This window comes from Mustela erminea, chromosome 4 (genome assembly GCF_009829155.1).
Source record: "Mustela erminea isolate mMusErm1 chromosome 4, mMusErm1.Pri, whole genome shotgun sequence".
Taxonomy (NCBI): Eukaryota; Metazoa; Chordata; class Mammalia; order Carnivora; family Mustelidae; genus Mustela; species Mustela erminea.
Window position 1 is genome coordinate 9,382,117 of NC_045617.1, and position 13,516 is coordinate 9,395,632.

At 51.2% G+C, this 13,516-nt stretch overlaps 1 protein-coding gene across 4 annotated transcripts in view; it reads right to left on the reverse strand.

Moving 5' to 3' along the window:
- Positions 1-70: 70 nt before the first annotated feature.
- The window catches only part of SYNJ2 (synaptojanin 2), a 94,533-nt gene continuing 81,087 nt past the window's right edge, over positions 71-13,516 (reverse strand). For 2 of the 4 annotated variants that reach the window (XM_032338616.1, XM_032338614.1), the window contains 9 exons: positions 11,524-11,742; positions 11,330-11,408; positions 10,615-10,783; positions 10,000-10,173; positions 7,494-7,628; positions 5,612-5,724; positions 4,395-4,503; positions 2,433-2,584; positions 71-943 (listed from right to left, as the gene is read on the reverse strand). In XM_032338616.1, the coding sequence (XP_032194507.1) occupies positions 224-943; positions 2,433-2,584; positions 4,395-4,503; positions 5,612-5,724; positions 7,494-7,628; positions 10,000-10,173; positions 10,615-10,783; positions 11,330-11,408; positions 11,524-11,742 (1,870 nt within the window). In that variant the 3' untranslated portion in view covers positions 71-223. Of the gene's footprint in view, positions 944-1,912; positions 2,064-2,432; positions 2,585-4,394; positions 4,504-5,611; positions 5,725-7,493; positions 7,629-9,999; positions 10,174-10,614; positions 10,784-11,329; positions 11,409-11,523; positions 11,743-13,516 lie in introns of all 4 variants that reach the window. The other 2 variants (XM_032338618.1, XM_032338617.1) reach the window with 2 other exon arrangements.

The window sequence follows — 13,516 nt, forward strand, 5'->3', positions numbered from 1 at the left end:
GGGTGGGGGTGGGGTCAGGTGGGGCTGGGGGTGTGGGGGGGTGTCGGATGGGGGTGGGGTGTCGGTGGGGGTGGGGCTGTCGGATGGGGGCGGGGGTGTCTGGGGGGTGTCGGATGGGGGTGGAGGTAGGGGTGGGGGTGGGGGCCGAGGCCGGGCTTCCCTGCGGAGGGCCGCCCCGGGAAGAGGGCACACTTCGCACGGCCGCCGCTGTCCTGCTCCCTCCTCATGTGTTCGCGAGCGGGTCAAACACCTGCAGTACCGTCCTCTGGTCCTTGTCGCCGCCGGTCCCGCAGGCGCCAACGTCGCCCCGCCCGCGCCCCGATGGCAGCTCTTGGGCCGTGGGGGCGGTGGGTGTTCCTGGTGGGCCCCGGGTCCCCGAGTCCGGCGGGTTGTTGCTCTGGGAAAGCCAGGCGTTCTTCGGCAGGCTCGGGTGGTGGAGAAGGCTCCAGAAGGGATCCCGACAGTCCCCAAGAAGGGAGGCCGTCTCGGCCCGGGGCTCCCTGGCACCGGGGGTGTCGGGGCTCGCCGCGGGGGAAGGGCCGAGGCCAGCGGCTGGAGGGGACAGGGGACTGTCGTCGTCGGGTGGGCGAGCGGGGGTCCGGTGGCCGTCGGGGCTGCCGAGGGCGAGCGCCTGGAGGCCGTCGCTGCTCTGCAGCACCTGCAGGTGGAAGGCGGCGGGGGCGGACTTCTTCCTCCTCGGGGGCGCCCGGGGCGCTGGGGGCGGCTCCTCCCGCGGGGGCGGCGGGGCGGCCGCGGCGGGGGCATCGTCCGGGGCCAGCGGCCCCCCGCTCGGCTTCCTTTCGGCGCCCTTCCCGGGCTGCAGCGATCTCGGTTTGGGCACGGGAGGGGCGGCTGCTAGAGGAGAGGTTTCGGGGCTCGTCTCTGGGGGCCCGATGGTAAAATGGACCGTCTGCGGCCCACACTGGTCTTCCGGTGACTCGGGCTGAGGAAAGGCAGGACAGAGAGGGTCAGTCAGTCGGTCAGCAGCCAGCACTGGGGGCGCGGAGGCAGCACCCAGACGGGGTCTGCAGGGTTTCAGAGACGGGTCTCAGCGAACATTCTAGCAAATTCGAGATTTGAGAATGTCTGGGATTCAGAAGTGTGAGCAGATACGAGAGAATACAGGAGGGACACACTTCTGTCAAGTGCAGCAGATCCAACAACAGAGGAGAGCAGACCTGAACCCCAGGGCCGCGCGGTCAATATTCTCAAACTAGTTTATCCTCTGTTACCTGAGGAAATGGGGTTATGCTCTTCCTTTATGAAAATCAAACCTGCAAAAACTACCTTCTCTGGGACGCCAGCTTTGACAACTCAACGTGTGCCATGCGAGGCTGGAGGAACTTACTTGAGGGCCGTAAGTTCCTCCAGCCTCCACATTAATGCCCTAATGTGAGGGCGTTAGGCTCATCGAAAGGCTAACAGAGCCGCTGGCTCCTTAAATCTTTGATATTTCACTACAGTAAAGGGCAAATTTCACCAGGAACGTCACTTCCTCGGTTCTGACTCAAAAGGATCTTAAAAAAATGGCACGGGGCAAAAGGGAGCTTCTGCATCAAAGGAGCTGCTCTATCCTAAAGCAGCAGCACCTCCACATTCCCTCCGATCCTGGAGCAAACGAACCGCAGACACAATCCTTCCCCACCAGCCTCTGACGGTGAACTCCTGCTCCACCGCCTGGGCAAAGGAACCATTTCTGTCCCGGCTTTTAAAAGACAAGACAGAGCGGGCCCAGGGAAGAGGAGGAGGAAGGAGGTCTGCTCTGGAAGGAGGCAGGGCAGACGGACAGACACGAGGTGCAAACGCGGGGCAGACCAGTGCGAGAACACGGAGCAAGCGCCAGAGCCTCATCACACACGCGGTACAGGTGGAAAAGCGGCAGCCGCTGGGGCAGGGCCAGCCGGCGGATTACCGAGGGTCCCGTTACTAGAACACCGAGATCAAACGGAAGATCCAGATGTCTCTAGAGGTGCCAGTCTTTGGGCTGCCACTGTCCTGACAAACTCATGTCTCTGAAGCAGCAAGCAAGGCTGAGAAGCTTGAGAGCGAGAGCAAAACACAATCTGCAAGAAAAGTGGCAAGAGAAGTGTCCAGGCCCTGGTACCAGAGGCCACGCAGAGTGCGTCCACCCCATGAATCCACCGAGTGGCGAACAAAATCTGTATCCGTGCAACCACATGCACATGGCATGGACACACGCCATCCCACAGGGACTCCGTTTGGAGGCTCCAATAGAACATTCGGGAGGCCTGATACCTCCAGCTGGGAGAGACTCCTGGTTTTTCTGCTCATCGAGAGCCAAGGACATGGCAGGGATGCGAAAGAGGAAGCGATGGCCACGCAGTGTCCCCACGGACGGGGCCGTGTCTGGGCCTCCTCTCTCCAGATACGGGAGCACCTCGGCAGCAAGAGGCTTTGCCACAGCTTCTTACCTTCCCTGTCCTCCTCAAGGTTGGCTTCTTGATGGCAGGGACTCTGGGCGCAGGCCGCCGGGGCAGGAGCGGGGCCACCCCTGCTGAGGGCTCTGGTTTGGAAGGGCCTGGGTCCCTCAGGGCTGTGGCATTTAGGGCGTCTCCTGGGGCGCCTGAAACACAGGTGTACGGACAGCTGAAGTGGGCAGGACAGGGAAATTCGTGGTCTGATTTAATCTTCAGGCAGTCCACATCCTATGAGTAATTTGCTAAATCAACATAGTTCCTTTTTTTCTAAAAACCAAAAAATCTGAGTGCTGTCAGGTCCAGCCAGCTGGGTTCAGGCCCCACCTTTCACATTCCCCTTCTCAACGAGGATGGTCTTCATAGGGGATCAGTGAGGCCCAGACATCATGTGCAACGTTTTATGGCCGTGTGCATTTCTCAGGGGAGATAATCCGAAATGTCTCAAAATCTCAGCAGGGCTTCTGACCAAGCAAATGCTAGGCTGGGATCCTGGGTAGATCTCAGACCTCAAACCTCTCTTAACCTCTACATTCGCAGAACACTTTTAACAAGTAGCTTTACTGAGATATAATTCACATGCCATGAAAGTCACTCTTTTTAAGGTTATGATTCAGTGTTTTTTTAGTATATTCCTAGAGTTTTACCAACCATCACCACTATCTGATTCTAGAACATCCTCATCACTACAAAAAGGAACCCTGTTCCTATTAGCAGTCACCCCTCCATTCCCCACTCCCCCAAGCCCTGGAAACTACTAGTAATTTTCTCTCTGTATAGATTTGCCTATTCTGGACACTTCCTATAAATGGAATCAGACAGGGGTGCCTAAGTGGCTCCGTTGTTTAAGCATCCGACTCTTGATCTATGCTCAGGTCATAATTTCAGGGTTGTCAGACTGAGCCCCGCAGTGGGCTCTTCAGGCATGGAGCCTGCTTACGATTCTCTCTCTCCGCTCCCCACCCTGCTGATGTGCTCAAATAAATAAATAAATAAATAAACAAATGAAATCATATAATAAATAACCTTTGGTGTTTACCTTCTTTTACTCCGCATAGTATGGTCAAGATTCACCCATGGTAAAACATATATATGAATACATTCCTTTTCATGGCTGAATAATATTCCATTCTGTGGTTATACAACCTTTTACTCATTAATCAGTTGGTGGTCACATGGCTGGTTACATCCATACCATTGTATTATTATTTTTTTTAATAAAAAAAGAAACCATTCATGATACTGTTATCCTACCATGGTGTTTCTGGAACTCTTAATTCATGTCCTCCTTCAATGTTACTTGGGATTCCAAATAAGTTACATGTCCTGTCTAAAAGCAAGTAGACTGCTGTGAAGGGCTCTTCAGAGCGCATGATCTCTCCTCTCCAAAAAAGATACTTGTACAAAATCGAAACAAAAAAAAACAAAACAAAAAAACCTCCACAAAACCTCAAAAATATTCATACCAGCAATTTTGAATTTGATTATGAGTAATATTAACATGGGTTGAGAAGTAACAGCACCAAAAATTTAACAGGCGGCATAGTGGGGAAGAGGTCCCTGCCTGACAGTAAAGAATCTGTACTTGCTGGTGATTTCAAAAGGTTTTGTGCCTGAAATAGGGATGGGTCCCAAATTGTCTCTTTTTTTGGAGCTGGCAGAATGAGTTCATGCCTGGAGCATTATCCTTTTCTAAACTTCATTTTCATTTATTTCAATCTCTACCTTAACGTGCTTCTTAATAATCCAGGGTTTATTTCCATATTCTTGCTGAATTTTAAATGGACAATAACATTTTTGGTGGAATTTTATAAAATGTTGCTAAAAGGTGCTTCTAATTTAATACTGCCTCTGGTGGGGGGGGCGTTCGAGGGGAGGGGAGTTACTTTCTCTTCTAAGCCCCTTCGAGTAGGAAGATGCATAGAAAAGACCAGAAGGAGAAGCCAGCAGAACACTCACCGCCCCTGGCTTCCAGGAGACATCGGATGGCTGCTTCTGCCTCCTGAGCATTGGTAGTTTTGATCTGCTTCACGTTGTAGGGTTTACTTATCCCCATCCTGGCTTTGGGCTTCAGGACAGAATCAAGAAGAAAAGCATATGAACAGAAGCAGGAAAACAGGCTCGCCTGGTGCACTCACCGCCTACTGATCCGCTTGCAGGGGTGGGGGGCACGGGGCTCCATCAGGCCGGAGTTCAACACAAACTCCAATCAAGACCATATCCCTCCAGGCTCCTCCTCCAGGAAGTACTCTCATGCCAAGAAGCGGAATGCAGTAATTCCGAGCTGACAAGCCCCCTCTCCCAAACCGGGTGGTTACAGGTCTTTGCAATGTGGATAAACCACGATCTATTTCCAGGTCATACCGAGAAAGCATCATCAGAAGCCACTTTTCCCACAGCTCAACATAGTTATTAAAACCCTTTCCACTCTCTTCTTGAAAGTGCCTTTTCTACCTCTTCACCTTTCTCCCTCTTAACCTAAACCTCCAGGTTGCCACGATGACCTGCCTTCACTACCATCAACCAACCATTCCTGAGTCATTCCCTCCTGCTGTCACACGTGGCATCCGGTCCAGCCTCCCGGGACAGTTCACCGCCCCCCCCCCCCAGCCCCTGGCTTCACCTCCCTCACCTCTATTCCACTGACTGCCACCTCCTGTACTCCGGAGCAGCTCACGGCCGTCCTCTGGAAATTTCCCATCTCTAAAATCCCCCCTCAGTCATTACTAGTCATTACTAGTGCTCCCCTACTGTGCCATACACCCCTCCTCTTCTTAGCGTCTTCCCTCAAAACAACTGATCTGAATTTGTCCTATTTTGCCCTCTACTGAGCCCTGCTCCATACACCAAGGTCAAAGGCAAGCCTTGGAAAGGAGAGAAGGGTCTGGAAACTAACAGTTCCACCACACAGGGACACGTGGGATTTTTCATCAAATAAGATTTTCTCTCTAACACCCTGTACAACCACGTAGAAACCCGATAACACATCTGCTCCTGAGTTCTGGGTCTGGGAACGAGCTGGTGGTCAGACAGTGGGTAAAGAGGTGTAGGTCTCTGTGTTCACTGAGAAGAGGCATCCCACAAGGTCTCAGGGGCTGAAGATGAACCATGGGGCAGGTCCCTCGGGTCTGAAATGCTGGTCTGTTTCACTTTGAGCCGAACACAGGGAAACTCACTGCCTGCTGGGGCGCTCCCGGCAGGAGTCTGGCCGTCTGCAAGATCGAGTACTGCCCGTGGGTGCCCGATGAGATGGACACGTCCGATGCCGACTTTTTCACCATTAAACCAGCTGTGAAAACCAAGGAGGGCACAGTCTCAATCTCAGTGAGTCACGGCTGCTTTGAGGCCCATTCCCAGCCAGCAGAGAGCCAGGCCAACCGCGGACGCGCTTAGGGTCTGAGCCCGTGCGGGCAGGTGGGCACCAACAGGGTCAATGTTTTCGCTTTTGATTCTCAGTTTGTGCCTATTCTCTCAAGAAGTATTATTTGAGTGCAAGTTTTAATCTAACATCCTGAAGGGGGAGGACTTAAAAAATCTGACACAAAAGTCAATTTTAAAATATACTCCTATTATTCGGACCCCATTTTAAAAATGGTTCGTGGGCAAAATCTAAAAAATCCCAAAGCAGGAGAATAAATGATATGAAATGACACTTGCAGTCATTGAGAAATCATATTTTATGATTTCTAACATTCAGGGGCGTGTTGGTTTTGGCTCAGATTGTGAGCGCAAAGTCTGCTTGGGGCTGACCAGTACTGCATGCTCTCTCTCTAAAACTAAATAAAGGAATCTTGGGCGCCTGGGTGGCTCAGTGGGTTAAGCCTCTGCTTTCGGCTCAGGTCACAATCTCAGGGTCCTGGGATCGAGCCCCGCATTGGGCTCTCTGCTCAGCAGGGAGCCTGCTTCCCCCTCTCTCTCTGCCTACCTCTCTGCATACTTGCCATCTCTCTCTGTCAAACAAATGAATAAAATCTTTAATAAATAAATAAATAAATAAATAAATAAAAAATAAAGGAATCTTAAAGAAAAAGAACATGTGAAGACACAGACATTAGATGAAAGACAAAGGACCAAACAATGGATACCAGTTTTGTAAAAAAAATAAATAACTACATGCAGATACAGATGTATTTAATTAGAAAAAGGCTAGAAGTCTTGTGGTTAACAATTGCTATTTGTAGACAATCAAGTGAATTTAAAAATTTTATTTTTTGTATTTACCTACTTTTATAAATTTCCACAATATAATGTAAATTTTTCTTTTTATTTATTGTTCTATTGTCTGAGTGTTAACTCAGAAAAGGAAAGAATATGCTTAAGAAGTCACGTGCTTCCAGCTTGCCATCGAGGACTATTGTGACATAAACCAAGATGAACCCAATGAGAAGGTAAAGCCTGAGGGAAACTCCGTTGTCTGACTGCCACGCTTCTGGGGTGGGGCGCCGGGGCGGGAACTAAACAGTAGAGGTAAAACAGAAAGTGCTCCAAAGCACGTCACCAGTGTCTTTTCAGGTCATTAAGGGAAGCTTGAGGGGCCAAGGACAGCTGTGGAGGAGACAGGAAGAGGAGTGCTGTCCTCGGAGCTGGGCTGAGAAGGGCCCATCCTCAGGCCGCCGAATGCCAGGGACAGCAAGCGTGGGCCCACAGAAGCCAGGATGCCTGGGGTGTCGGATATAAGGGTTCACTGGAGCCCTGGGAAATGGGGAGGGGACAGCAGGTGCAGACAGAAGGCTACTTCTGTGGGGCTGCCGAGGAAGGTGCTAGAAGGTCTTTGCTTGCTGGCCACCCCCCTCAATTTTCCATTCTCTACCATCTCCAACAGAAAGCCCAGAGCAAACCACAGCTATGGGAAGGCCAACAGCTGGGTAAAAAGAGCCACATAGTTTGCCGTGAGAAACACAACTATTTCTGGAATCGACCCAGAAAGGAGCCTGAGGAGGAGAAGATGCTGGGGACCCGGGTGAGGCAGCAGCGACTCAGAGGCAGGTGCTGAGTAGCGGGAAAGGGGTGGTTATTCCCAGCAGGCACGGTGGCAAGCCGAAAGCAACAGAGTCTTACTTGGAGGGGGGGGTCTCTGCGGTGGGTGAGGCGGCCGAGGCCGAGTGGGCACCGACAGAGACCTGCTTGGAGAACGGTGCCGGAAATCTCCACCTGCTTCCAGCTCCTGCTTTACTGCCACCAGCTCAGCGCCATCTGGAGGACACGGCGGAACGCGAGTGAGGCGTGAGGCAGGGCTCAGATTTTTGTCTGCGCGGAACCGACTGTGCAGGAGGGTCCCCCTCCCTCCCGCAGAGCAGGGGTCCCCCCTCTCTGCCTCTGCTGACATGGGAGGGTGGGGCGGCACCCAGTGCCTGCTTGGAACAGGAGATGAACTGTAGACAAGGCTTTCTGTCCAGGCATGAGAGACACGGAGATGTGTCCAAGCGTAGGGTTAGGGTTATTTCCTTCTGAAATAACGAAGGAGACTCACACGGAGAAGAGGAGACAGTTGGAAGACCAGAGCCCCTCGGTTTGAATTCCTCACTCTGACACAGGACAGCTGCTTTGGAGGCTGAGAACGGTCACTGCCTCTGCCCCTGCCATCCCGGGGCAAGCTCCTGGAATGGGGGGTCCCTGCTCACGCATCAAGCCCCAAGTACTGTCACCCATTGCCAGATCCTGCACAGGTGATCGACCTCCTGCCTCATCCTTACGTCTAAGGCTAGGAGGCACGTGAGGAGGTGACTGCTCTGATTTTTATTATACATTTATGACACGTAAGTTCAGGAACACAGCAGGTCTCCTCTCCCACACTACGACACTACGACGTAGCCTGATGCATTTTATTTTCACTCAGACACTCCACCCCCTCACATTTCCACCAGCTCAAACCCATGTAATTCTGAGGTTGGAGCTGGGAAGAGGCAGGGCTTCTCCTTCTAATGGGAAGCATCGAGAACATGCCTTCACACCCGCCAGGTGGCAAGGTCACCCACAGAGCCCCGTGCTCTCCTAATTTTTCATTCCAAGAGGCTTTGGTGCCCATATGTGCCCTCCCCTCAAGGGGCTTCCTGAGCGACGGCCACTCCCACAGAAAAGGACCTCCGGCTGTCTGAAGGGCATTCCCTTCGGCCCCTTCTATCCGGGCAGGAGCCCTCTGGATGTGCAGAGCACAGAACCACCTTGGTTGGGCGGCCGTCCCCAAACCCAGCCATGCGTCTCAGTCACCTGGGGAGCTTCATGAGATACCAGATTTCCAGCGTCCCAGCCCCACCCCCCGCCAAACCCACATCTCCATGACCGAGCTCTGCAAGTGTATCTTTAAGAGGTCCCGATGGCTCAGTGCAGCCAGGCTCCTAACCACCCTTGGGACCATGGCACAAAGGGACTTGGGGTGTCTGCGCCTCCCCCACAAATTACCTTCCCTGGGAAACCTCTCAATTCACTTTCAGCCTATTCTGTATTCTCAGCTGCAGCTCATGGCAACTTTCCGAACCTACTAGACAAAGCTTTCCTCCAACGGGGGAGGCACCGTGAGCAGCAGCGGGAAGGCTCTTGTAGCCGTGGCAGAGTCTGGGGCTGGAGCACAGACAGCCCTCCTTTCCAGCCCGGGAAAGGCCAGCAGGCTTTACAACTTATTCCAAAGGGCCGTTACACTATGTAACCTAGGGCTTTGCAGTTTTTAATCTGCGCGACTTTCCAACCCTCTTTCTTAAGTCTCAAATGATAGAATGATGCTAATGTATCATATTACTGTGTAATAACATGTTACAGGAATGTAACAAGACCCCAGCACTTAGGACATAGATGCTGGACCCCAGGGGGTGTGCTAAAGTGAAATACATCAGATGTAGAAAGACAAGCATGATTTCACTTACATGTGGAATCTAAAAAAATAAAACAAACAACAGCCAAGAACAAAAACAAAAACAAAATCCAAACCCAGAAAGAGACTCATACCTTCAGAGGACTGGTGGTGCACTAGGGGGTGAGATGTGGGTAGGTGAAGGGGATTAAGAGACACAAACTTCCAATTTAAAATAAGTCAGTTACAGGGGTGAAAAGTATAGCGTAACAGTCAGTAACACTGTTTCAATATTATATGGGGACAGATGGTAACCGCACACAGTGTAATGTACAGAATTACTGGTTCACTAAGTTGTACACCTGAAACCAATATAACATGGCATGTCAATTATATTTCAATAAAAAAATAATTATGTCTCTTATGGGATTGAAACAAACATCGTGAGGAGGAAAAATGGAATTACAAATGTGAAGCCAGTTCAGGGCTGTGGCCATTTAAACATCCGGAGGAAACAGGAATTACCACGGATCTGGTGTGCTATAGCGGTACCAGCGGTTTAAAAAAAAAAAAAGTAAATAAAAAGCACTGGAGAAAGTCAATGTGGTGTAGCTGGACATGGGCCCAGAGCCCGGTTTCCACCCACTTGCTAGGACTTGTGGTTTCAGCACTGGCGTGGGCTGTGAGCACATAATTGTGGCCTCGTGCAAAGCCCTGGCACTGAGAGAGAGAGCGGATTCGATGCCCGAGGCTCTTTAGGAAAGGGAAGGGCCAAGCTACCTTTGTAGGTCGGGTGCTGCTTCTTCTTGTTGAGCGCAGGTGACTTGCTGGCAGGCACCGCGGCTGTGGGGCTGGGGGCTTCAGAGAGGCTGTCCCCACCCATCTCCCCGTCGGAGACCACAGGCTGACTTAGCTCATCCACCAAATAGTCTTCGTCATCTTCGAGGATATCCCCTTGGGGAGGAAATGTCACAGTGCACAATGAGGGTAAATAGCACGGGGTCTGTCACCGTCTGGGCTTGCTGCTCAGCGTCAGGAGGCCTGCGGCCCAGCCTCAATGGGTACACATCAATTGCTACAGAATTGTCCGCATCAACTGGTACAGAACCCCAGTTCCATTCAGGCCTGAGACACGGAGTGAGCCCAGCCCAGAGAGCCTCAAAGCCACTGTCCTCACTGTCATTTCAGACGGCTCCAGGGCTTACTGACCGCTACAGGCATCTCCTTCAGATGTGCAGTGCCCAGCTTAGCTTGGGAATACAGTGCGTGTGCCCCAAGGACCCTCTGTCACCTTTAGGTGTGAGAAGGGGTCTTGAAAATCTCATGCTGGTTGTGGGAACTTCTTGCCTGCTGGCCTTGCCACAATGACCAAGAGGTCCTTGCAGAGGTACTCACCCTCTGACTCGTAGTCCAGAGTTGTGAAGTCGAAGTTTTCCTCCAGCAAACAGGAATTGGCAGTGGGAGACATGGAGGCCATGCTATCCCGTTTTCGGATGATCTCCTCTTGCAAACCTTTCAGCCAGTCCTTGGTCTTTGGTCTGATCTTCACGGCTCTGCCTTTCACCTGCGAGGACAGAGTGGCCATCTGAGAAGGGAGTACAGACCTTAGAACCACCTCCTTTGCTCTCAAAGGGCATCCTGCTCAAACTCATGCATAAGGAGTAGGCCAATCTTCCTGTTTTGCCAAGAAAAGTTGAGGGCCTAGACCTCAGGCAAGATCAGCAGAGCTCACATTTGGTCTAACTAAAAGTTGAATCATCATCTCCAGCTTTTCATCCCATGTGAATGTAAAACCAGGATATTATCAAAATGGAAACTACCTGTACACTGTAGATTCCAAAATACACCGTCTAATGAGAAGAATAGCAAATGCCCTCCCAAGTGTGAGCCGCGACAGATCCAGTGATTCGGGGGGATCTACCCTCTAACATTTGCTCTTCCTTCCAGATTCTGCAAATGGCTAGGGTTGGACATTAGAGACCTCAACGAGGAGACCAGGAATAGACACCAGAAGGAAGGGTGCTAGTTAGCTCCTGCCCTCATGTGGTGCCCAAGAAAACTCTGGGGAGTTAAGCAGCCCCCGTGCCATGGGGGACTGAGCATGACTCACCTTCATACCATCCACATCCAGGACGCTGAGAGCTGAGTGACTGTCTGCAAAAGTCACCAGCATCTGCCCTTGGTTGATCCTGGAATAAATGAGAGGTACCAAGTCAATGGCAAGAACGATCGGCAGCTCTCGTGGTTCTGGCTGGTGATATATCTAAGAGGCACACGGGACCCATCCCAGCCAGGCGCTAGTACCTGACGAGAACGATGGTCCCATAATTGCCCAGGGTCTGCATGAGCTCTGCGCGCACGTCTTCAGGAAACTCATTTTTCTCCTCTAAGGTCGGTGACTGAAGGTTGACTACGACGGTGGCATCCAGGGGGCCCTGGAAAGAGGACACTTCCCGGAACACTGTCTCCCGAGCACCCACATCAACTTCTTGAACTTCCACCTCCACGACTGCCAGCACGGGTCTGTGTTAGATAGGGAGGGAAGACAGGTGATGGGTGACGGGGCCGAGGAGGGCCCAGTCCCCAGAGATCCACTGTCGAGAGTGAACATCCATGGCCCGTGGGTGTGGCCCCAGCCCGGCACGGAGCCTGGCTGTCCTGTCCTAGGCTTTCCGACTCTATCTTTGGCCAACCTTAGCATTGCCTTGACATTCTTGCTTAAGGATGATTTGGAGAAAACAGCACTGGCTCTTAGCTGAGATTCTTCTACGTGGTATTACTCAGCACTGCCGAGGATGGAGAGAAGTGGGAATTCCCTCTTGGCTAGGGGTCCAAGTTTTTGGAGGGCTATTTGGCAATTGCTGTTAAGAATCTCAATAATGTTCATCTCTTTCAACCTACTAATTTTAATTCTAGGCCTTTTTTCTAAGAAAGTGATCAGAGAGGCATACAAAGATTTGTACACAAGGATAATTGTTACAGCACTGTTGATGGAAGTGGAAAGGGGAAACACTAACTGTGCCATAATAGGGAAACGGTGATGGTGCAGCCATCTGATAATATTTTATACAATTAATAAGAATAATGTCAGAGAAGCCAAGTTGACATACTCAGGAAAATAGATCAGCAAGAAATAATGCAGTCATTGTTTATTGCCATTGTGATACAGGGGTGGATTTACTCCCTTTGCAAAAATTTAGGAAATCCTCTATTATGGAGATTACATAATTTTTTTTAAAGATTTTTATTTGTCAGATTGAGAGAGAGAGAGAGAGAGAGAGCGCACAAGCAGAGTGAGAAGCAGTCAGAGGGAGAAATAGGATCCTCACTGAGCAAGGAGCCCGACCCGGGACTTGATCCCAGAGCCCCTGGGATCATGACCACAGACAAAGGCAGATGCCCAACCATCTGAGCCACCCGGGTGCCCCGATTATGTAATCTTCTTGAAGACATTTACAATACAGTGTTAAGAGGAAACAAAATATAAGAGACAATAGTAGATCATATGATGGTAACCCTGAAAAACAGGAACACGGCAAAAATGAGGAGATGTGAATGATAATCAGTGTGTTTCTCATACATTTATGTTGCAATTGTTAGATTTTTGGTTTTGGGGTTTTTTGGGGGGCATCTAGAAGAAAAAAGATGGGGAAAATCTGATGCCAGGATATGCACTAAGTGAGAGGCAGAAAACCTCTTCCCACGAGCCGCACATGTAGATGGGAAGCGCGGTGACAGAGGAAGCAGGTGCAGGTGCCCGCGGGCCACGCCCCCAGGAATGCAAATGGGCTATGGAGAAGTGGGACGACTGGGCGAATCTGCAGAAGATGAGGCTGGCAGGGAAAAGCCAGTCCCCCTCATTTTGATCCCATTGATGCTTAGAATGATGAAATTATGGAAAGAGAGGAAAAGAGCAGTGGCGGACAGGGGTTAGGGAGCAGACGCCTGTGGAAAGGCGCCAGGAGACACCCTGTGGTGAAGGAGATGTTCCGTATCTTGACAGTGACTTTGTTGCTACAGAGTGACAGGACCTCCTCACCGTGGGGCCTGGGGAAAGCGCATGCGCGCTCCCCGTATTATTCCTTATAACCGCATGCCAGTCTAGAATTATTTCAACATAAAACGTTTAACTTAAAAATATACATGCAGGGGCGCCTGGGTGGCTCAGTGGGTTAAGCCTCTGCCTTCAGCTTAGGTCATGATTCCAGGGTCCTGGGATCGAGTCCTGCATCAGGGAGCCTGCTTCCCTTCCCCCTCTCTGCCTACTTGTGATCTCTGTCAAATAAATTTTAAAAAA